This window comes from Doryrhamphus excisus, chromosome 1 (genome assembly GCF_030265055.1).
Source record: "Doryrhamphus excisus isolate RoL2022-K1 chromosome 1, RoL_Dexc_1.0, whole genome shotgun sequence".
NCBI lineage: Eukaryota > Metazoa > Chordata > Actinopteri > Syngnathiformes > Syngnathidae > Doryrhamphus > Doryrhamphus excisus.
This window is the reverse complement of record NC_080466.1, coordinates 8,568,261-8,594,177: the sequence shown is the minus strand read 5'-3', so window position 1 is coordinate 8,594,177 and position 25,917 is coordinate 8,568,261. Positions and strand designations below refer to the sequence as shown.

The 25,917-nt window shown below is 38.4% G+C and overlaps 1 protein-coding gene across 2 annotated transcripts in view; it reads right to left on the bottom strand.

Annotated features, from left to right (window-relative positions):
• tusc3 (tumor suppressor candidate 3) overlaps window positions 1-25,917 on the bottom strand; it is a 51,060-nt gene that overhangs the window by 5,767 nt on the left and 19,376 nt on the right. For both annotated transcript variants that reach the window (XM_058045961.1, XM_058045962.1), the window contains 7 exons: window positions 18,952-19,121; window positions 15,230-15,347; window positions 11,894-12,034; window positions 10,983-11,123; window positions 10,787-10,876; window positions 1,682-1,745; window positions 642-716 (listed from right to left, as the gene is read on the bottom strand). In XM_058045961.1, coding sequence (XP_057901944.1) covers window positions 642-716; window positions 1,682-1,745; window positions 10,787-10,876; window positions 10,983-11,123; window positions 11,894-12,034; window positions 15,230-15,347; window positions 18,952-19,121 — 799 coding nt within the window. The remainder of the gene's footprint in view (window positions 1-641; window positions 717-1,681; window positions 1,746-10,786; window positions 10,877-10,982; window positions 11,124-11,893; window positions 12,035-15,229; window positions 15,348-18,951; window positions 19,122-25,917) is intronic.

Here is a 25,917-nt window from a genome sequence, read left to right as displayed (position 1 = left end):
TTGTGTGTTGAGAACATTTGCATAAAACAAACATGTTATCCAGTCTGATGTTGATAGCTGTATTAAAAACTTTAAAATGATATTATCCCCAGTTTAGAACCAGTGCACTGAAGTCAATCATGTGAGGATTGAATAAATAGAATTTATCTTGCATGGAGCTTGAGATACTCGATATTGGCTTTCTGACCGATATCCGATACTGTCCAGCACTTCATAACGGATATCAGTATCAACCATTACCAATATATGCAGTAGCTCTTCCCTCAAACTAATGTTTTGTAATAAACACATTAAGCTTCTTTTACTGTGATGACACTGGATGCATTTCATCAATAAATACTGTCTTTGCAAAGTAAGACAAATACTGCAATATGCAATAGAATGGTATAGAAACTGTGCCAAGAGGCTTCTTCCTGAGGTATGGTATTGGATTGGAAGTGCGGAGAGAGGACACCTTGCTCACCCCCCAACCCCCTCGCTAATTGTGTGCCTGCTTGACTAAAAACGTCTCACTCACACACTGATATTATTGCACATTCCTACTTGGAGCACATCGTATCCGATTGTGTAGCTGTGCTGTGTCGTAAATAACGAATAAGAACAAAAAGATGGTAAGCTGAAAACTCGGCTTTTCTACTTACTTCTCCTCTTGCCAACATCTCCCTTGGAGATAGCCGCTTCATTCAGCAGCACCATTCCCATGGTGATAGCAGCATCTAGGGAATGGTTGTCAAGGAAACTATACACTCACTCCTATATATTGCCCCCAAGACCAACTGGGGCAAGAATATTGGTTAATGGCGCAGTTTCTACTGAAAAGTATCAAACATCAAACAGATGGGTAGTATAAGGCAACTCATTACACATCCCACACCTTAAAAATACTATGATGCCAGTATTTTTTGTAAAGATTTAAATCTTGTTATTTGAGCTGTTAATGTCTATTAATACAATACCACTTTGGTGGAATTCCAAATGGAAATTATTCTGGTTGTAATCAGACCTATATATATAATATATATTTGGACTCGGTTTTGAAATGCACACACAAATAGTCAAGTAAAAACATGAAATAAATAAAAGAACAAAAAAAAAGCAGTAAGGAGACGAATAGAGCCAAAATGAAAGGGATGAGCTTGGGCAAGCAAATGCAGCTCTGTAGCAGGTGCAACCTTGGACTTGTTATTTCCCATGGGGACAAACAACGGCTCGGTGTGAATGGTATCATTAGCTACACGCATACAGAAGTGCAAAGGTACAAGTACACACTGATGTGCAAGCAGACAGAAAAGTAGTCAAACACCAACAGAAATTCTACTTCAAACAGGTAAACAGACACGGCCTATCATTGGGGGTTGAATTTACAACAAATGAAACATAGAGGTTAGAAGAGGGCAATCTCCACAGGTAGCAGGTAGCCTCCTTCTGGAGACTCCGCTTTGATGACGCTTTCACTCCAAGGAAACATGCAGCAGATAGAAGAATTTGTATGCGCTTTTAAACTTAAAAAAGGCATCCTAAGTGGTGTGTGAAGAGCAAATGAAAAAAACAAACCTAGCGGGTTGAATTGAATACATTTGCAGGCCAAATGAGCTGTTGTGCACTGCAGAGGGTGTTTTAATTGATTTGCAATTTGCTGCATACAAGATGCAAGCAGACTAACATATTGGCGAAAGGATACTCAGGAGAAGGATGATGTGGGACTCCGCCACAAACTGAGCCTGACTGCTGCCATGAATGTAGCTCTGTAAAAGAAACACAGAGAGACAGCCAGTAAGACATAGTACAATATAGTAAACCAAAAATGAACACAAAAATAATGGATAAAAAAATATATATTCTACATGAAATGGCTTTAATCCCCAGGCAAGAAATGCCTCCTAAGACATTTACCGGCAGGACCAAAAGTTAAGCAAGTGTAGTGGTAGTCAAAATATTAGAAACCGATGATACAGTGCAGTTGAGCAGCAATGCAAACTAAAATCACAACATTAAACATGAAATTAATATTTTTCAGTGAGAAGCGGGGACTCACTGAGCTATTTTGGTCATTAACATTTTGATGATTTCATTGATAGGTTGGGAGAAATTACAGCAGCTCAGTTAGGTTTGGTTCTCAAACCTTTTTTGCAGCGCCCCCCATTTGGAGATTGGAGATTAATTATCGCCATTTTTTTTTACGCCAAAACTTGATACGGTTATCGTATGCAGGCCTTCCCACCTTTATTAATCGGAACAGATTAATGATGCAAACCGATGTTCCACCGTACAAAACAGTACAAAACGGTACCAAACATGGTCCTTGACTAGTAGAATGTTAGAAAAACTTCTGTAATAAATCTATCCTAACTTTAATGCTGTCAAGCTATCCGTGATGAAGGAGAGAAAGAAAGAAAGACAAAGTGAATGTCTTGTGGGAATGAGCAAACGGATGAATGGAGATATGGTACTCCTTTAAGCCTCTATACATTATTAGCACCTTAGTTTACAGCACATCTAAGGTCTGTTTCTCATGACTGACTGCCCCCGTGTTCATTACTTTTCCTGTCATACATGGATGAGGATGGAAATATGAATGGAAGATGACAAAGAAGGAGGAGTAAAAGGGCGGACACATTTTTCTTGCTTGGCTGGTGGGAAATTAAGAATGTTTGCACTTGAAAGCAGACATAAAGATGGCAAAGACCCCGGGCTAAAGTTGATACTTTTGTCTTCCCTTACAAACAGTGTTGTCTTGCAAAAGCTAGAGGCTATGACTTGTTATCAAGATGCCTTCCTTACTCACCAACCAACAAAGCCCCATTTTAATAGGAAAAGAACAAAAGGCGAGATGTTTGAACTTTGCTGCTTAATTTTTCCATTTATTAGCCGTGTGACCATTTTTTTTAATATGGTATGATATGCTGAGTTGATCTTCTTCTTTCTCTTTGGGCTTTTCCCTTCAAGAGTCGCCACAGCAAATCAATCTCCTCCATCCAACCCTGTCTTCTGCATCTGTCTCACCAACTACCCTCATGTCCTCCTTCACTACATCCATAAATCTCTACTTTGGTCTTCCTCTACCTGGCAACTCTAAACGCATCATCGTTCTACCATTATATTCACTATCTCTTCTCTGGAGATATCCAACCATCACCCAACCATCTCAGACCATTTCTAAGGCCTCTAACATGTAATGTCCCTCTGATGTACTCCTTCCTGATCCTATCCATCCTGGTCACTCCCAATAAGAACCTCAGCATCCTCATCTCTGCTACCTCCAGTTCTGCTTGCTGTCTTTTCCTCAGTGGCACTGTCTCTAGACCAAACTGGTATTGGTATTAGTGTGTATATATATATATATATATATATATATATATATATATATATATATATATATATATATATATATATATATATATATATATTACACCAGCTTGACCAGTATTTTGCTCGTCGTAGCAAAAGGGTGCTCAAAGCTAACACCTGTAAACAATGGAGCAAATGGCAAGCTACAAATGTAAAAAGATGAACATCCACAGCTGCTAACTTTCCTAAGGGGTCAGCATGGCACAAAAACAACAAGAAAGTAATAAATAAAGCCCTACTGAACACAAAAAACGCAGCAGAAGACACAGAGCTGCCTGAACTAGCTTGCACTTTGGCGGTGCAATCTTGAACCATGAGACCTCCGCATCAAATCCAGTTCATACAGACATGAACGATATGCTTGCTTTTGATATCGTGCTTAACAGAAATAGTGATATATTGATATATATATTGAAAATATTGATATATCACCCAGCCCTAATACAGATATACATACGCATACATACACACAGACAGCATAGCAGCCTCAATTTTCTGTGGTGCGCAGTCTTAGAAATATAAAATAAATATGACTTTATACTCTTTGCTACCTCACTCTTTCGATGCTTCATGCAAACAAGAAGAACTGCATCTAGAGCCTTAAAGCAAGGGAAGTGGTTGGGATGAAAAATTCCTCAATCCATGGCCAGGCACTTCCAATTAATCTGATGGATTAGAATGCAGGCGTTCCATTCATTAGTGTGCAATGCTGAATGTGTGTTTCAGCTTTTGTAGTCACATGTGCCTACTGTATAATACAAAAAAGTAGATAAATGCATACTTGTGAATAGGATTGTTTAGGAAAAAAACATGTCATTGCAATAGAAAGCTTTGAACTGTGAAACTAAGAAAAGAGCACTTGAACTGTAAAAAACAAACAAAAAACAAAAAGACAACGACATCAGCAACTTACCTCTATAGCTAAGCTAAGAAAAGTTAATGGTATTGTCAACTTTGCTTTGCACTTAGTTGATGATCCTGAAAGTATACTTTGATATTGTTTATTGTATAATTTACCAATTATTATTTGACCAATGTTTGTTAGTTTAACAACATTGTTTCTATTTTATACCTTTACCAATGTAAAATATATACCACTGCAGAGCATAATGTCATCTCATCACCATGTAATTTTTGCTTAACAATCCAGGGAACATGAAAGCTACTATATATCCATGAGCTATATGAGTTATGCACAGCATAGCAACGTTTTCCAATATTTATCTCTGATGTAAAGCACTTTGTTTTATGTATTTTACAAATAAACCTTAGTATGGTATGGTGAAAAAGTCTACTCAGGCTATATAACCTTTTGAAAACCCTTCCAGAAAAATGACATGTCTGAACAAAGCAGGTGTCTAATATACACAAGATTTATAAACACATCTATCTGTTTTTAACGGCCACACTCTTAAAGGGGATCTATTATGCTCATTTTTCTGCCCTTTGTATTGAGTTGTGGACTCCTATACAGCAGCTACACACAATAACCAGCATAGAAACATTTCTAGTTCTTCCAGAATCTGTGGTTGGTCACACTGCATAGAAAGAGATCCGGTTTGTGCCGTTAACTGTTTAGGAGTTGATGAACGGTATAAGAGTTACAAAAAATAAACACCGTTAGGACACTGATAAATAGTTACTTACTGCTTGCCCTTCTGACTAACACTGGAAAGGCATAGGGCTTCAGCAAGTTTGTCAGCTAGTCTACCTGGATAGTGGCCCACGTTCACAAAACAGTCCAGTGTGAAATGCTGTTGACAGATTAAAATGCATTTCTTTTGCTGGTAGGGAATCAGGAACTCCAACCACTTGTGCCTGATGGTGGTGTCTTGAGGAAATGTAAACAAATGTGGCATTCCATTTCCAGGCTTTACTAGCAAGTAAACAGCGGAACAGTTATTTGTGAAGGGCGGAGAAGCAGAGCTTGGGGGAGGGAAGCGTTTATATATAAGGAAGTCAGTCCTTCTGTGACATCACGTAGGGGCAGTTTAACCACGCCTTTCAAAACCAAGGGTTTTGAGTCATCCCAAACTTCTTTCAGGGCTCACGTCCAAATATGCAAACTTCGGCATCATTTAACACGACAATACAACATTCTAACTTCATGTATAGGTCAGAAAAGTGGAAAAAGCATAATATGTCCTCATAAAAGTGGTGAACTGCTTCATCTCACAAACAATATAAATGCCAATTAAAAGTACATAGTCACATTAGTATTACACATATGGCAATGAGTATAATTCCTTTGAAAATCTTTTCTGTTTACTGCTCGTCTGTTAATCCAAACCACAATCGTGTTCGCTGTATATAGCCAGAGGCCATGTAACCTTTGCAAATAGCCGCAATCCACCCTTTTTAGGCCCAAGTACACAAATCTGTGTACTTGGTGAGTGTGTGTGTGTGTTTGTTTAGCTTGCAAAAGGTCAGTAGGTACTCAGACGAGAAGCGGGAGAAATGAAACGTCAACAAGCAGAAGGTGGGTACGTAACAGGATGAAGGCGTGATAATGAAAGGAGGTGAAATAATGTTCTTGGTTTCTATTGAAAAGTTTGTCTTTATGAGAATTGAGCATAATGATCTGCAAGGCTGTGTGGCACAGCACAATGAGGTTCAATCAGGTACTGTATGTACCAGAGAAAGAGAAATCAATGGCAGAGCACCTTTATGCAAGTACACAAGGAGAGATAAGGAAAGTTAATGGTATTGTCAACTTTGCTTGGCGCTGAGTTGATAATACTGAAAGTATACTTTGACATTGTTTATTGTATAATTTACAAATTATTATTTGACCAGATTTGGTGTTTATAGTGAATTGGATTGATTTGACACGTTATGTTATGGCCTCATGTATTTTACAATATGGTAACAACAGGCAACAACTAACTGATTTCTAAATGGGTTGCGGTATAAGTCAAAAGTATATTAAAGTAACAGCTCACGTGTCAATACCAAGGAAAACTCTGTAAAATTGCATTGGTGCAGCCGTCAACAGTAGCAGCCAGACCGGAAAACTAAGTAGGGTAGCCTTATTTGTCAAGAAATTAGGCAAAATTAAATATACTTACAACCGCCTCATCCAGGAGTCAATCGTTGTGACAGTGTTATGTTCATAAGTTAATTAAAAACATAGTTCTGGTCCATGAACACAAGAATCGCTCGAGAACTAGTTACAGCATGCACCAACGTAAGAATACGAGGCACAGCACAACAATTTAGTGCCTTACTTAAAAAAGTTACAAAAAGTTTTTACAGCTTCTACAATAAAAATATGGCTGTATCTTGGTTAATATACAAATCAGGTATGTAAATGGAACACTGTTGGCATTTTGGCATGTTTTTCTTTTTTGTGAGGGCTTTAGCGTCAAAATAGGTACAATATTTCCCATGATGCCTGTTGCTAGCTAGCTCATAAAACTAATTTTCACGTGCTAGAATGCACAGAAAAGGGAAATGTGTTCATATTTCACATAAGGATTGTGAATGGCAAAATTCCTAAAATGTGCAGTTCCCCTTCAAGGATAAAGATTACTGAATGTTAAATAGAAAATATTTTCAAAAGGTGGGAAGGCCTGCAACTACAGGAATAAAGGCAAGTTCTCTTTTTATTTCTGTTTCATTAAATTATTGAATTTAATTTCTATTACAAAATGTGATATGTGCTCTGTGTACAGCAGGAATGATTTCGGCATAAGTTCCAACTTACACTAAAACTTATGAACACATTTCATTTGAAACCCGAGGACCACCTGTAGCCTATTTTAGTGATACAGGTGATGTCTTTTCCTGTAATGATATCATGATTATGCATTTGACTGTTTACACACTCAGCAGGAAGTCTTGTTTAATTACCCTGGATCTAATTAAGCCATTTTTAAACATGGCAATCATTAAAAACAGAGTAAGTTATTATCGATCTAAAAAAAGATTACCTACCCACAAATAAAACATCACGGCATTGCTCAACTCAATCTGAAAAGTGTAACATTCGATAGTGGGAATAGAAAAATTGCTATAATAATACTATTATTGCTGGTGAGGTTCACTCAATGTATTTTTTATTATTACAGGTGGTCCTCGGATTAAATATGTGTTCTGATAGACTGATGTAAGTTGACATTTGGTGTAAATTGAATGTTATCCCGAAAATGAATCAAAATTCACTAGTCTGGAAAAATAACCAGTCCTCCAGAGCACAAGCAACCTTTCAATCTCAGTAATAAGATTACTACATTTCTGTGGCTTTCATCCAGTAACAGCAGATCCTTTTACATGGTCAACTATACCATAGTTATCCTTAATGGTAGACAACACAAACACGGAAAAAAACAAAGGCACTATTGATGGGCATTCTGATGTTGTCCATTTTCACTTCCATAGTGATGGCTTTTCTTTTTCTCACAGCACTTGCATCAGAATAGCCTGAGAATAGCTCAACTCGCAATACTGTAATCAGAGGTCATTTTACTACTTGGATAACTTGACTCTGGTCCACAACCAGAAAATAGCCATATTGAATTATTTACATAGAATTCACTTTTATTTCAATGCACACCGGTTCTTTTAATACCTTTCTCATCTAACTAGAAAGTCACTGGTATGACAACAACAAATATCTGGCCCAACGGTCAATTTGTTTTGCCGTATCACTGAACAGCTTGAGTCCTCCCTGGTGGTTTACAGAGACACACAAGTTTAAGAAAAAGCTTACCCCACATGTACACTGACAGCAAAACATAGCACTATCCTTGTGAGAGCTGAAAGTCTCCAACATGCAGGGCAATAAAAGTGTAAAATACAGCTTCACTGTAACACAGTGACAGCTCCAAGCAGCAACTGCCAAAAAGATGTTTTCGCCCCATCATGTGAAATCAGCTGGAAATATGGAAATGTCTTCAGCTAATAGAGTAGAAACAAAGAAATGGTTGATAGGGAGCCAGAGAAACTGAATCAAATATTCGAATTGGTCCGCATTATATTATTGCAGCTTTTTCAATGGTTGGCTCTTTGGGGGTGGTTGCTTTTCAACTTTTTAAAAAGATGCAGTGGAAAACTGCAAAAAACACCCTGCAATGGAAGAGAATGGCAGCCTAGACTCAGGCTATGCCCACAGGTTTTTTTAAAAACGCATATTTTTCTGAGCCCTTTGGCCTTTCGTCCACAAACAAATGTAGGTTTTTGTCCTTAAAAGCTTAAGGAAAATTCAGGGTGAAGATTTTGGAACGCTCCGGCTTCACCATATGTGTGGACAACAAAGACAGAGCTTTTGTTGCAGACAGATGACCTAACAATTATGTGCCGTAATTTCCACATTAGGTAAGTCCTGTATAATTTAATGTGCAAACATTATATTGCTGGTTTTAATCATACTGAAATTACTTTTGGTGAGTAAACATACACCTACTTTCACTTTACATTGATGAACACAGGCACCATTATGGGCTTCTCAGGGCACTGCGACGACGATGATGCGATGACGCTCCCGATTTGGGACTTGATCGGACTTCTAGCTAGTGGGACCACTTTGACAAGCATAATATTAGCAGTGTATTTTTAAAAATGACAATGTTGCAACAGCAACAAATTTCTTCCATCATACTGTGGTATTATGTCGGCATGATTGTGATCCCTCGTAACTGAAAATGAAAATGCACCAAAACAGATCTTTGATGTGCACCATCAGTAGGTTGAGTTTAAACCATTCGATTAATTTAGGTGGTCCAATCCAAGGTGTGTTAATGACACACCTTTCTGAGTCTGCTATATTTTTGTTGCAACACAATAGTGTTTCTGTCCCATTGTTTGTGTGTCTGTGTGCAAGCAGAAATTGAACAGGCAGCATTTTTGTCTGTGACTACATAGTGAGAAGCTCAACAAAATTGTATCTCCTGCTTGTGCTATACGTCAGTTGACAAATCCTTTCAATAACGTCTACCTGGACTGACTTGCTCATCATTTTGAAAGAATTACACCGTCTGGGGAGTCGGACACAGAAGGGGAGGGGAGTGGAAGATTAGACAAGGATGTAAGGGGAAGTAACAAAAAAACTGAGTGTGGGGGGCAGACATGATAAGAGATATATTTTTAATATAGACTGCTAGAGAGACGTGAGAGTGTGTGATATGAGTATGGCATTGGTAGAAGAAGGGAAGGTGGACAGCATGTGAGGAAAATGTGGAAATATATAAAAATGAGGGCCATTTACAGAGGATCTTATATTGTGATTTCTGTTTCTATTTTGGTGTGTTTGGGGAGAGGCACTCTGGCTTAGAAGCTCCAGAAGCGATGCAGCATGGTGGGTACTGTATATGACAAGAATGACTGATGAAGTGACTGTTTCAGGAATACAATGAGACCTGGTAGGCGAAGCCATGATATTGACATTTTTTTTTTTCAATGAGTTGGCATTACTTGCAAAACCAACAACACTTTGATACATAATTTAAATTGAAACTGTGCATGTATAAACAAATCTCATGATGCTAATCCTAAAATATTTTTACCACAGTGCATTTTCAGTGCAAAAATGTCTCACAGTGGTGGCGCTTTGAACAGGTTTAGATTGATGCGGCATTTGGGGGCGAGCACTTGGCAGGATGTGGTGAGTTTGAGGCTCGTGATGTAATCATCAGTCAGGAAGCATCTATAAAGCCCGGGTCTCAACCCGTTGTACTTGCAAGTGTGGGCATATTTTGGGGATGAGTATCGCCTCAGTACAAATTTGGGAGCATGCAGACACTATAAAGCACTTTTAGTGCAGGAGGAACTTGTGCACAGGGCTGTGTGGGCTACAGATGACGTGTCACGCGCGTGCCCTTTAACCAATGAGTGCACAAAGCTTGTTTGGACCGTGACGAGTGACCGCGCTTGAAATGTGCATTATACACTGATTTTACCAGTGGTGCCAAGCTGACGGATGAGTGCAAGCATTTTGTCTAGTATCCAGGCACAGAAGAGGGAGCCGGTTCAGAAGGCAGCGAATGCGGCTGGAGAGGCCCAGCAGAGGTAGGCAAACCTGCTTTTCATTCAGGTTTACAGTTAATAATGTGAGAAGACTACAAATAAATTCATTGTGAAATCCAAAACATGAGTTGTGGATACAAGCATTGTGGTAATGTTCTGGTAACCCAAACATATTGGCTTGAAATAAGCTATGAAAATAATTGTATTCATAAATAAAAGTAGCTCTTCCATTTTGTAGAAGTAGCTCTCACAAGAAAAAAACCTTGGTGACCCTAAATATAACCAGTAGTACATTTAAACATTTACACTGCATGTATGTGATTGGCATCGGTATCGGACGATTTCACTCATTGATTATCGAGATGGGTATCGGCAGCATAAAACCCCAATCGGAACATCCTACAGGGAACAGCTAGACAGAACCACTAGAACCAAAGAGTCTGAGTTGTGAGTTTATGTCTCATGTGACACATACCACTTGTCCATTCTGTGGGTTTTTGTGAGCGTAGGGGGGTCCTCGGATGTGATTCCACATCTGACCGGATGTCATTGCAAAAACCACACACTAAGTCAAAGTGAGGAAAATATGGAAAAGCAGATATGAATTACAACTATGTTGGTTCTACAATGTTATACATTTCAGAAGCAGTGTGTGTTGCAGTGTCACATACTAGTGCTGCCATGGCCCATCCAGTCTTGTTGTATATAAATTCCAAATTGTTCCTTCTTAGATAGAGCAGACCTCCAACCAGCGACACTAACAGAGCCAAAGCAATGGTACCTGAATAGTTAGGAGGACGGAAGACACGAATCTAGAAGAGACATGAAACAAATATTTTACTCTTACTGACACTGTAAAAAAAAATGATATATATGTACAATTATTTTTTTGTATTTGTGGAGACTTGATAATGATATCCTTACTTTGGCAATGTCCCAGGTATTTGTTTTTTATAGTTTTGGTATTAAGTACTAATCTTGGACCAAATGCGATTAAACACTATTTTATATACATACGTAATCTCCTGGTCCGTTTAGCAATGAAATAAGCCTTTCAGATGAGAGGTGATCTTAAGCAGTATAAACTAATATTACTTTGAATGAGCATTTATTTCTGTGGCGGACAACTCTTGATTTGTTTTACTTAAATCTAATCTTCTCCTTGAGACATGATAAAAATATCAGTTTACATGATTTTCAGCCAGACATTAATTTAAGAGTGAACATAAAATCTCAGTGTGGGGGTTCAATCTCGATGTTTGGCAGGCATTGCCAAGATAATGGAACAAAGATGAGACAACACTTGTTCTGCCAAAGCTAGTATTTACTTTAATTGGCCGACTGTCAATACACAACAACTGTGTATTGTTGTCAAAAACGCCTTCTATACTGTTAATAATATCCTGATTTAATGTCATAAATCTGAAGTGTTTCTGTATAAAATATTACAATCACAGCATATTCGGGATTTTGCCATGCTATTTGCTATATAATTGTCAGCAAGACGACTGTCGTTTTGCTAAGAAGGGTGTCCCCTACCTCAATACCCCACATATCTAAATACATCTTCTATATAACATACCTGGACATCTGTGCGGTCTGCAATCCACTTGGCCAGCTGCTCTGAAGCAAAGCCGATCCTCTGTAGGTCAAATGTGTCAGCTCTTTTTGGCTTTCCTTTAGCCGGGAAATGCATAAAGGTTGGTGCGCTGTTCATGTTTAGCTACAGAAAACAAAAATACAAAAAAAAATAACAGAGACATTAACTAATATAGAGTACACAGATATACTGTATATTATAAAAGTCCATGTGGTCCTGCAATCAATAAAGACAGAAGGCTGGATTTGATGCTATTTATAGCTGTACCATTGTGTTTCACACCCATACAACAAAATATAAATGCAACACTTGTGTTTTTTCTCCTATGTTTCTATCTCAAATATTGCTCACAAATCTGTTTAAATCTATGTTAAGGAGCACTTTTACAACATATTCTATCCACCTCACAGGTGTGGTAGATCAAGATCCTGAAGAGTTAGTATGATTATTGCACTGTGTCTCACGGTGGCCACAATAAAAGGCCACTTGAACAGAGCTGGTTGCGCATGAACTGAAACCATATGCTGTCTCCAAGGGTGTTTGAGAGACCAGATGAAACCACACAAGCCCAGGACATCCAGCATCTTCACCTCCAAGATGTCTGAGGCCATCCACTATTTTGGTTTGCATAACTAAAGAATTTATGCACACAACCTGTCAGAAACCGTCTCAAAGAAGCTCATCCGGTTCTCAACCTGACTACAGTTCATCACTGTAACTTATTTTAGTTGGCAAATGCTCACACCCACTGCTGTATGGCAGTTTGGACAAGTGTTCTCTTCAGGGCTGAATCATGGTTTTCACTGTACAGGCCAGGTATCGTGTGGGAGAGCGGTTTTCAATGTCAATGTTCAATGTTGGATCGAGTGGCCCATGGTGCAGCGAGGTTATGGCATTGGCAGGTATATGTTACGAACAGCAAACAATGGTTAGCATGTACGCCATGCAGTTAGGAGATCGGGAAGACCTGCTTGGGCATCTCTGTGTGGAGTTTGCATGTTCTCCCTGTCAGTGTGTGGGTTTTCTCTGGGTACTCCGGTTTCCTCCCACATTCCAAAAACATGCTAGGTTAATTGTCAATAGGTATGAATGTGAGTGTGAATGGTTGTTTGTCTATAGGTGCCCTGTGATTGGCTGGCGACCAGTCCAGGGTGTACCCCGCCTCTCGCCCAAAGACAGCTGGGATAGGCTCCAACATACCGATAGGCGGTATAGAAAATGGAACAGAATGTATGTACAGTAACTGACAATTACATCAATTACAACAGCTTACTATTGTACACAATTCCCACTTCTGCCATGGTCTGCAGTGTTCCACCTCCTCCCAATAGTCTGCAACTTCGCATAGCCATTGAAGAGGAGTGGGCCAACATTCCACATGCCAAAATCAACAATCTTGATGAGTTGAGTGTGTTTGAAAGCATATCCCATAATTATTTTTCTGTAGAAAAATGAAAAGATGAACTAAAATGCAAAGGTGAAAATCTGAAATCCCTTTGCATGTGTCTGCTGGATCTATCTACCATTTTCTCAGTACTGTGTGTTCAAGCTATTTAAAAGTCCTTTTTTGCAGTGGAAAGTTTCACCTCTCCAAAGGATTTCAATACTTATTTAGGTCAAGACTCATTGCTTCCCCCGCCCCCCCAACTACGCTTTCATTCTGCCCGGTGGTTTTCCTTTCGACCTGAGATCTCTGCCTGAAAACGAGTTTATAAGACACTGGCTAACACATTTTGCTCCAAGATATCACAATAATCTTTTGATTTGATCATTTCTTTGATGCATTCAGTGCCTCCAGGACCTGATGCACCAAACCAGGACTTGCCAGCTGACAGTCAGCCGCACAGCATGAGAAATCCTCCAACAGCTTCGGTTGGGCTTCATTTCTTCACTTATCTAACTGTTACACTGTAGTTGCTGATAATTTATCTATAATTAATCTAAACAAATCTGTCTCATTTGCATGTATTCAAGAATCGACTTTAAATGGTGTCCTCAAAATGATGTCAATCATTCTTAATAGGACTATGTGCATGAACATGGACGTACAATGCACACAGTGTTTAAAAAGAAAAAACAGTAATAATCACATAAAGCATATAAAACTTGGTTAGATCAGGTTTTAGTGTCCGTTGAACACTACAATAAATCAGGCTAAAGAACCAAGACAGCGACTCAAGCAAACAACAAAACAGATTTATTAAATGAGCATCTATTTTATTTATTTTAAACTTCCAAGACTTAAATTTCTATATTTTCTGTCATTTCAAATGATGGTTGCTTCCTTGTTTACCCAGATTGCCCTCATCTTTTTTGCATGGACATTTGAGAGATAAAAACTTTAAAGAGGACCGATTATTCTCATTTTTCAACCATTTTTAGTGAGTTGTGGACTCCTGTGGAGCAGTTGCACATCGTAACCCACACAGAAAACCGTTTAGAAATTTCAGAATTTGCACCTAATCCAGCTGTATTTCCTTTGATTTGTGCTTCCTGCCGAAACGGTCTGTTTTAATTTATTCCACCTACTGATTGGTCACATGCCCAAATTGCTTCCTAAATATGAACCGGCAGTTTTACCACGCCTTTTGAAACCGAACGTTTTCAGGGCTCACTTCCAAATACACAAACCCCCTTATCTGAAACTTTGGCATCATTTAACATGAGAATACAACATTCTAACTACATTTATAGGTCAGAAAAGTGGAAAAATCATAATAGGTCCCCTTTAAAAAGGAAAGTGTTGTAGTGTACAAGCCCTATATAGGGAAAGGAACTGTATTTGGTGACTTAAACCTAAATTGGAATTAGGCAGGGGCCGGAATGAGATGTGAATATATAATTTTGGAGGATACTATTTTTATTGAAAAAAAGAAAACCACTTTTCTGTTAAACAATCATTTTTAAACAGATCATGATGGAAGTTGAACATCCATCCATCTTCTATACCGCTTATCCTCACAAGGGTCGCGAGTATGCTGAAGCCTATCCCAGCTGTCGACAGGCGGGGTACACCCTGGACTGGTCGCCAGCCAATCACAGGACACATATAGACAAATAACCATTCACATTCACACCGATGGACAATTTGTAGTCGCCAGTTAACCTAACATGAAGTGAAGGACCTGTTCAGACCACAATCACAAGGTGATGGATGTTGCTGCTGAAAATCATGTGTGTGTAGGATGTATGGAAGGTAAACACTAGATTAAATTTACTGAAAGGAGAAATACTGTATGTGGACAGCCACATTCAGAAAGAAAAAACAAAAACAAAATAACGGAATACACATGAAGTATAAAAAAAAGTAATAGTCACCTGTTGGAAAACATCTGCTCCTTCGTCATAGTCCACTACAGTGAAGAAGAGCTTGTTTGAGAAAGCAGAGGAGTAGCGCCATGAGTTTGCCAGGACTTGGTATTCTTCATTTGCTTGCCTATATGGTGCCAAGGAGAAAAACATAATATTATTTGATTAAATCATTTTATTTTCTCTTATCCTGTTCAGGGTCAGGGTTGAGCTGCCCAACTGAGCTTTGGGGAAGAGGTGGGGTTGCCAGTCAATCACAGGGAGCAGAAAGGCTAACTACCATTGATGCATCGCTCCAGTGTTTAGCTTAGCTTCAGGGCCGTTTTGAAGTGGATTCAGTTTTTAGACTAATGTAAGATGAAACTCGCAATCAACTGTGAAGGATTACATCAGCCCCCATGTAAATACTTTTCATAACGTAACATAAATAAGAATTTCATAATATCACAAATTTCCATAATTTTCATGTCAAATCTGAACATTGTCCACTTGTGCCCACAGTCGTGGTCAAACATATTGCCACACCTGTGCTTCTGTCAGATAATTCACCACTTTTCCCAGAAAACTGTTACAAAAGTAATTCACGTGTTTCTTTATTTTGTGTGCATTGGAACACTTCACTTTCGGAAGTAAGTATTCAGTCGATGCATCTTGTCAGTGTGGAAACATCTCAATCAGACTGACACATCTGGACAGTGTATTTTTCATTATTTCTCCTTGCAAAACATGGCTCAAACTCTTGTCAGGTTCCCAAGCATCGGGCGTGAACATCTCTTATTATATCTAACCAATAATTATTGACTGACTTCAGATATGGGCTTTGACTTTGCCACTGTAGAACAATTACCTTTGAACTAGGTCTGTGTAGATTTTGAAGTATGGGGTCTTTGTCTTGTTGGAAAATACATCTTCTCCATAGGCATTCCATAGTTCTCTTGCTGGTTGAAACAGACTAGCCTCCAGGATTTGCCCTTTTTTTGTCATGTTCCCCTCAACGTTTCCTAACCGTCCAGGACCTGCTGCTGCATCTCCACAACATAATGTTGCCACCATCACACTTCACTGTGGGGATGTTTGTGGTGATGAATAGTGTTTGGAGTTGTCTGGAGCATAGCCTCAAGTATTACCCCGGGCTCACACTGAATCTGTCGCGACACCCTTGCGACCGCCAGAAGCATTCCGCAAGATTGAAATCCCCATTGTAGGCTCACACTAGCTCCGGTCTTGGTGGGAAAGTACCATATCCTTTCATTTCTTAATTATGGGATGCCCAGTGACTTGAAAATCTTCTTGTAATCATCTCCTGTCCTAAAAAGAAACATTTTCTCTAAGTTGCTTCGAGTGTTCTTTTGTCATCATGTTGACAATGCAGCATGAATACTAATGAACTAGAGAAAACTGACCTCTCAACCATACATTTTTAATATAAATATACTACAATGACTTGAAACACAACCGCTGCATTCAGGTGACTTTGCAACTGGTACAATCATCACATACACACAGTGCGGCTCTCTTCCGGTACTGTGTCACACTCAAAACGTTCCCTCTGTAACTTGTGCTAAATTATAACATCTTGTAAAAATTACAATCCTAGTGGTGGAAAAGCTGCTGCGAGGAAAATGATGGTGTATTTATACATAAAACATTGTGATTTCCTTTATTTGTAAACGCAAAATACTGCTGTGAATTTTTTGGTATTGGCTTAAATCATGTCAGCAGGATACCCTGGTGTGCAAGTTTTACAATTTTTTTTTTGAAAAAGGTTGAAAAGCATACTGATATTTAGTAGTTTGGACAACAATTTTCTAAACTTTTCATTTCTATTTGAGAAATATACAATTAAAACATCAGGGTAAAGATAGAAAATTGTAGTCTGTGCACCACTAGTTTAAATGGGGTGAATATTTATGCAAACACTGGATAACTCTTCTACCTACTATGGATGTATGACATCAAGCTGTGGTTTATGTCAACATATGTAGGGAAAATAAGGAAGAAAAAATTATTTCAGGTCAATGTGAGAACGACCTTATGCAACCTGCTCTGGCAATCGCAGACTTCATTATGATCCTGCGACCCAGGTTAATTTGATTTTGACAGCGTAGCAATGAGAACCCAAACATATTTGCTTTGTGTCACTCATGTAAAGATAATGAGTCTCTTCCCTTAGTCTTCATGAAACATATTTCACAATGGGAATAAAAAATAGCCAGAGACACACAAAGCCACGAAACAAGTTGAGAGGGGCTAGAGTGTGCTGACATGAATGATGAATAAGTGATGTCATCAAGTGACTGATGAAACTAGATCAGAGGCTGTTTAGACTGGCCAGATCAGCATGGAGTAGGTCAATGGCGATTTCATTCCCAAAGGGCATTAGAACACCGTTAAACAATTAGTTATTAGTTCACTTAGATGTCATTAGGTCAATTTCAGTTGTCAGTGATGAGCACGGCAGCTTGACGGACAAGGCCTGAAGCATTCACTTATAGATCAGATGTTTTTCTTTCAAAGGATGCTCAATGCGACACTTATACAGACAACTTGAAGAGACTAGGCCAGGGGTGGGCAAACTACGGCCCGGGGGCCACATCCGGCCCGCCAAGTGTTTGAATACGGCCCGCCCAATATTTCAAAAGTATTTAATTTAAACTCAACATACAACCTGGCATCATGGCCTGAGCCAACCTTTTGATGGTTGTATCAATTTCGTTGTTTGACATGGTCTGTTGTTTACAAAGTGCTCCTGAAAAAAGAGACACAAGCACATAATAATAATAAAAATTAAAATAATAATAATTATATTATTATTATAACTATTATGATTATTATATTTATTATATTAATGCTAATTATTATATTAATTATATATAATATTGATATATTTGCATATTTTACATAATAATAATATAATAATTATTATTTTAATTTTATTTTAATTATTATAATATTTTATTGTTTTTAAAATATTTAAATATAAATATAAAATAATAAATAATAATAGCAGATTGCATGACAATTTTACAGATACAATAATACCAGGTGGACTGTTACGTGTAAAATATATAGTCTGCCCCCCCCGGAAATTTTGTTATATCAATGCGGCCCGCGAGTCAAAAAGTTTGCCCACCCCTGGACTAGGCAAAATAAGGAATTTTTTTATGAAACCTTAAATTATCCTACATGTCCGTGTGTGGCTTTGTGCCAATACAAGTGCCATATTCAAGGATTGGCAGACTATAGTACAGTGGAGGGATTTTCCACTGGTTCATACTTTGTATACAACACAATTTTCTACAAGCTGCAGGAAATTACGGCTAATGCCAATTCACTGTGTTTTTTTACACCATCTCAAATGAGTTGCTACTAAAATAATGCACCTAATCAAACCAAGAATTCTGTTTGCTTATGTGTACCTTTCTTTATTTGTTACTTGAAACCCAGCAAAGATGTAATCACCTTTTTCTACCCTTGAGACCTACAAATGACAAAACATTTCCATGCTAATCTGATTGTAACTTTTTCATTAATCCTTCAAACAGATAAACACCAGTGAAGACATTACACATTTGGTGGAGTTAATGAACCTCTTCTAACATTGTGTTATGCAAGAGATGTTGACTCCCTCATGTTTGACTGACTCAAGGCAACACAGAAGGAAGACGAATGAACATCAGCCCGTCCTTGTTGAACTTATCTTGAGTTTTGTGAGTGTGTACAGTACTTACCGACAAACAGAACACTGTCGTTGAGGCTGTAAGGCTGTAAACATGACAATGACAGAATAGTTTCTGGGTGGGGCTTTGACAAAACGTCGGAACTTGTCTCCATTCATCCGCACAACAGAACGGCGAGACGACCATTCCATCATCTGGTCAACCTTCTCAGACAGAAGATTCTGCAAACACAGAGGAATAAAACACTGAGTCAAACTGACTTTTAGACACAAATAGAATATTGTTTTTGTGCTCCACAAGAGCAAAGACAACATAAAATCATTAAAAAGAGGTATTGTGTTGCACACAAAAAACAAGTACGGTGAAACCTGTTTTTGTACATTCAAATTTTGGTAGGATTCACTTTTCAATAAGGTTGGGCGATATGGACCTTAGCATATACGTACAATATTATACAAACAATATTTTGGGGATGTATCATGATATGACAATATAAAATAATAAAGGTTCAGGACACAAAGTGGGGAGTGAGTCGCTGTTGCTGCTTATGGGATGTCATACAACTTCATGTCAAAAAATCCGAACTATGTCTTTAACTTTTGTATATTTATTTAAACATAATATATTTAATTTCAGTGGATATTCTATACGATTGTTTAGATTTTAATGAAACTTTGCACGCATCCTTGGCTTTGACTTGTCTAAACTCAACCTAAATATATCGGGAGTTTTGGTCCATATCACCAGCCCTATACCAACGCATGTACTAGTCAGTTTTTTTATGTTGCTTATGAGTGGGGGATATGGACAAGATTGCCGCTACAAGGACAGATATTGCTTGAAATGGGATGGCAGCAGCCAGGAGTCTACCGTACGAGCACTGTGTCTGGTGTGTCTGGTGTGTCTGTCGCGTGTGTCTTCATGTGTTGTTAAAGTTTTATAATACCATTTTTCAAAATATTTATTTATTCAAGAAACATACCTGTACTACTTTTATCTGAAAACAAAATTCAAGCCAATCATAGTACTTCAATAGATAAAGTCTACTTAATTAAGCCCAAGGTAAATTAATCATGTTTAATCGCAGAATAGACATGTGGTTAACTTGATTACATTCCTTAATCACTTGACTGCACTACTTTTTATACTTCTATGTGACTGGTAAGGAAAAACCAAAGCAAAAATAGCTTTAACGTCATCCGCCCAGTGTGTTAAATACCTTATGTCAGACATTCAAGTGACTCCCACACATTAGTATTATGACTCCCTACTCTAACTGGCTAGCACGTACAAACATGCTCAATATGTAAGCACTCCAAACAGCCGGAGACCATTAAAAACATTTGTGTTTCACCTCACCGAGCATAGAGGGCACAAAAATGAATCACATTGAGGGTGAGTTTACGTGCATGAGCGAGTGATTATTATACACAAACTGGCTGCAGACATTGTGCTTTAGCCAAAATGGCTGCAAAAACTGTGCTTTAGCCATCTGATTTCATGCATCTCCATTCCTCACGCATATACATATTAATTCAAAAAGGTTATAGGGTGCAACTGCGCTGACTTTGTAAATATTTTATTTGAAAAAATTCTTTACTTCTCCCTGAAGTGTTTTTATTTAGTATTCCTAATAGACCATTTAAAGGTGATGAAAGGTTATCCGCCCAAGTAGTGACGAATACAAAATAATAAGTCAGTCGCAAGTCTTTGCTGTCAAGTCTCAATTGAAGACATGCAAGTCCAAGTCAAATCTCAAGTCAACACAAGCCATGTCGAGTCAGGTCCTAAGTCATAAGGCACTCAGCTTTAGGTTGTATTTTATCATACCTTTTAATAACATGTGACAAGAAAATTGTAGCTTTTATTAACCAATCTACAGTGAAGTAAAAGGGCATTTGACATTTTCAAGGTATACAGAATAATGTGTTCTTGGGTTATATCTAATAGTAACCTTTGTTACTGTGGTCCCAACTCTTACCAGTTCTTGCCGAGTAAATCTGTGCTGATTCCTCACCATTCTCGAGATTATTTATACCTTACGAGGTGAGATCTTGCATGGAGCCCCAAGTCAAGGGGGATTGTCAGTCATCTTGTACTTCTATTTTCTTGTATTTCTTCCATTTTCTAATTATTGCTCCAATAGTTGATCTCTTCTCACCAAGCGGCTTGCCTATTATAGATTAGATGGTTACACTTTACAATAAGGTACACACAATTACAATAGTTAATGAGGAGCAAACCTGCCTAACCCTGCACAGAATATGAATGAATGTAGTAGACATTAAAAAAAAAAAAAAAAAATCCAAAAAACAAATAATGAACAAGAACCACGGTATGACTTTCCCACTTTTGGACAGATTTAGTAGGGATACTCAATTATTTGAGGCCACCATTAAATTTACAAAGGTACACACAATCTACACTGCAAAACCGCTGCTCAAGCTCTGCAACCATTCTGTCCAGTAGACTGTGATCAATTATATAATAATAATTGTTATATTATTAATTAGCCTATTATTATTACTATCATCATTCTTCTTCTTCTGATTATTACTACTACTAGTAGGCTAGTATTAGCCTGCTTATTGGCTTGCTTATTAGTCTGCTGTTGCCCTATTATATGAAATTTGGCTTTTTTTGTTAAAAAAACAATAACAAAAACATTTAATCAATAGAAAATATCAAATTATTTAGGGGGACTTAAAAACATTTTAGGCTGCAGCTGAAGCCCCCCTAAAATAGGCCAAATGACGCCACTGCCCTAACCACAACTCATTAGTTCTTCATTAGTTTGTCAGTTACTACTCTAAATTTCTGTGCTTTAGTCATTAGTTTCTTATTAGATCTTTATTAGTTCTTCAGTAACCACTGTATTTTTCTTATACCTTATTGTAACGTGAGACCAATTGGGTCATCACACCCTTGTACAGGTCTACAATTTTGTCTCAGGTGTCCTTAAACAGCTCTCTGGTTTTGGCCATGGTTGGAGTCCGACTGTTTGAAGATGTGTAAAGGGGTCTTATATACGGATAACGGTTAACACAGGTAACGAGAGGAAGTCTCCACTTATTAAAGTAGTAAAAGGTCTGTGAGTGAATTCTTGCTTGTTTGTAGATGCCAAATACTGATCACCTGCATTTTTCTTTCCACACTATCACAGTTGAAGTAAAATTATGATGACAATGACAAACCTCACAGTGGGAAAATCTGCACAGTCGGTAGCTGTCAAAATACTTTCTTGCCCGACAATCCAGATTTTTTTTCCAACTTATTGTAACACCCCTCACCCACTTTTCTCTGGTGCAATGAATGCGGTGCCTGAAATGGGTGCAGTATTGATTTCACCAATCAGTCAGGAGTTTGTTCTGTGCACCACCCACATGAAAAGCCAACAGCATTTGTTCAAGCCACCATCCTTTGCTCTCAGCACTCTAAACATGCTTCTATTGTAAGTGAATGGATCTCAGCTTTGGCCATTGGGCTCCAATTCTCCCACTGAAAAGAGGGATTACAGAAAATTGGCTGAGAATAACAGCGGACAAAACACGAATTTCTGACTAACACACACACACACACACACACACACACACACACACACACACACACACTTGACAGCAGTTACAGTGGGACTTTTAAATTTGACCGCCTTAGGGGTCTTACATTTTGTAATTAAAATATATTGCAAAACACTTTGGCATATAACAACTCAGTGAGCATCGAGGATTAACTCCTGTGACGACAAAGAGAAACGCAAGTGAGTGTAGTGACTAAAATGGTACAAACGTCTCCATATTCACCAAATATACCCTCTCGGCCAGCTGTTTTGGTATTTATGTAAAGAGATTCACCCGCCAGGCCAATGGGCTCCTGCATGTTTTGCAATTGTCACATACAAAATCATTTATAGCTGTTCTTACATTCTAATATACAATAGCTCCCCGCCACTTCGAGCTTCAAATTTCAATGCTTCATTCTATTACGGTTTTTCAACAAAAATATTAATGTACGAATCAAGCTGTTAAGACAGCTATTATCCCCGAAAAATACATTGTACATTTTACTAATTATCCAAATTAAGCCTTTTCAAGCATCAAAACCTAGCTAAATGAAGTAAAATTGGCACATTGAGCACACTTTGTTTTAAAAATAAATCACTAAATTACAGGTTAGTCACTGATGGTCAAGTGGTTGACTCCACTGACTTCAGTTGCAGGCAGCATCGGTGCAGTTCCCACTCGGTAACAGTGTGCATGCAAGTGTGAAAGGTTGTCTGTTTCTACGTATATGTGCCCTGTGACTATAGGCTAGAGTAGTCTGCCTTTCAACTCAAGTCAGTTGGGATAAGCATCAGCTCACAGCGACCCTGAACAGGATACGTGGTACAAAATAGATGGAATTTGAGGTTCAATGGTGTAACAAAATAGACAACAAACCAAAATCATTCAAAATTTGACTTAATTTACTTGTTCTCCTAGAAACCAGACCACACACATTTAAGAATACAAGAGAAAGACTGAGGATAAAGGAGGCAGTGTGATGACACAGGTAGATATAACATATGCCATTTACGTTGTCTTGTCTTGTCAGTCTATGAGTGTTATTGTTTCCATCCATCATCTCCATTGAATTAGAACAAAATGCTTTCATGTTTCCAGCTTCATATTAACCATGCCATAATCTGCCATTCCCAGAAAGAACATGACTTGTCAGTAGAAGGAGGGGATTTGTCATCTTATCTAGCTAATAACAAATACTTGAAATTACTTGCCATTGTCCACACATCATCCATCAACCTTGGGTGGGTTGATTTTGTCGAATTTCTTTTTACATTTTGTGCCCACAAATACATGCAGCCGTCTTTCTGTCAGTGTTGCTCAGACAGATTCTCTTTCTTGTATTTTATACACAGTACAGTATGTTTATTAAAAGGTTTGAAAACTATTTAAGTGATAAGAACTTCAATTTGATGGAGAAATATAATGGGGAGATACAAGCTTTGTGGCAATTGTGAGAACTTGTTTAAATACCAATGTGAAAGAATTATGTTACATTATTGATACTAGGTCATTGTATAAAGTAAACAATTGGTAAATCTAGGAGACAACAAAGAATATTCAAGTATCTTTGTCACTATTCAAATGATTGTAATAAGAAAAGACAGAGGAGACCACTGGTATGTGATGTTGTTCCTAAGGTACAAACTGTGCAGTAATGAGTGGTAATTTGATGCTAGTGCTCTCTGAGTCAAAGGATATCAACCTAACCTGTGCTTCTGTAAATAGCTGGGAGTGTGAAATAAAACTCAAAAAAGTCTAATGGAGTTGAGTTGATAAAGTGTCCTCTGTGATCTCCTTGGCCTTTTCAAGTTCACACTGGTGCAAGTCCTAAAGAACTTGACATTCTCCTGAATGGGGTACCAAAAGCATGACTAAATGCAAATTATTTTCCAACCATTGTTCATTCATTCATTTTCTACGGCTTATCCTCGCGGGGGTGCGAGAGCCTATCCCAGCTGTCTTCAAGAGGCAGGGTACACCCTGGATTGGTCGCCAGCCAATCACAGGCCACTTATAGACAAACAACCATTCACACTCACATTCATACCTATAGCCAATTTTGAGTCGCCAATTAACCTAACATATTTTTGGAATGTGGGAGGAAACCCACACATGCACGGGGAGAACATTCAAACTCCACACAGAGATGGCCGAGGGTGGAATCGAACTCGGGTCTCCTAGCTGTGTGGCCTGCACGCCAACCACTCGGTTCACCGTTCAGCCTCTAACCATTGTGCACATTAAAATTAAGTACTATCACTTGTGTTTTATTTTATTTAAAAAAAGTTTGCAAAAAATATCACATTTTGAAATCGTAACATGGTGGTAACTGCAGTAACTCGCCTGATGCTAGTGATGATAGCCTGGTACTTCAACACCATCTGAGCATCTGTTCTCTACACAAAGAAACATAACCTTCAAAAAAGTGCCAACCTTAGCCAGGAGTGTGTTCATAGGATTACATTTTTGCATTGCAATGCCTAGTACTTAAAGAAAGAGTGATTGAGTTATTACTATAACTTGCCTTTCCATATGAATGCCTGTTCTTGGCCTCTGATGTCACCCCCAAAAATGCAACTTATATTCCAGTGCGACCAGTGTGTTTTTTTACTTCTTCATTGTGCATTTTTGGCTGGTGCTACTCCCACTCCGAATGAGCCACATGAGTATGTGGATGCCTGCGTATGGCCTCCACACAGAAGCATAATCCAGGTTTCATACATCAGTACCAGTTACTAGCTTTGTCTGCTGGTGGACAGCAGTAATTACAATAATTTTCTGTTTTTTTTTGTTATATATAATTTTTTTTTTCCAATTGGGAATTAATCCGAAGGGCCAGATGGATCAAAGGGGAAAGTATCTTTGTGGACCACAGGCCTCAATTTTTACCATGTCTGAGCTACCACCAAAAAAAATAATTTGAACTTCGTATGGAGGAGAAAAAAAAGAAAAAGAATGCTCCCACTTTGAGCGCAATAAAATAGGCCTTAACCAGCAGTAAGTGACCTGTCAAATCTGTGAGTGGGGTGCAATTTGGGATGAGAAAAATGCAACTCCCAAGTTCTTCTTCATGGCCGATAAAGTACCGAAATGACCATAAATGAGCATATTAAGGCACCCACTGCTGGTCTAAAGATACCTCTATGGACTTGGCATTTAGAACATGTAAAAACAAAGAGAGACGACATGATGATACTGCATTAAGGTCTTTCATAATGACCGCTAGATACATCAGCCAATGTTTTATTGCGACCTTAGCTTGATGAGGCAGTTAGACATCAAAGTACTGTAATACTGACTAAAGAGCTAAAGAGCTTTCAGAATGAGCTGGCAATAAAGACACTAAAGAAAAGCTGCTGGCCGGAACCTTTTTGGTTTTACTGTTGGACAAAAAGGCAGCCACCTTATTCCCACTACTCGAGAAGTGCTCTTGGAAGCAGTGGTACCAGTAATATAA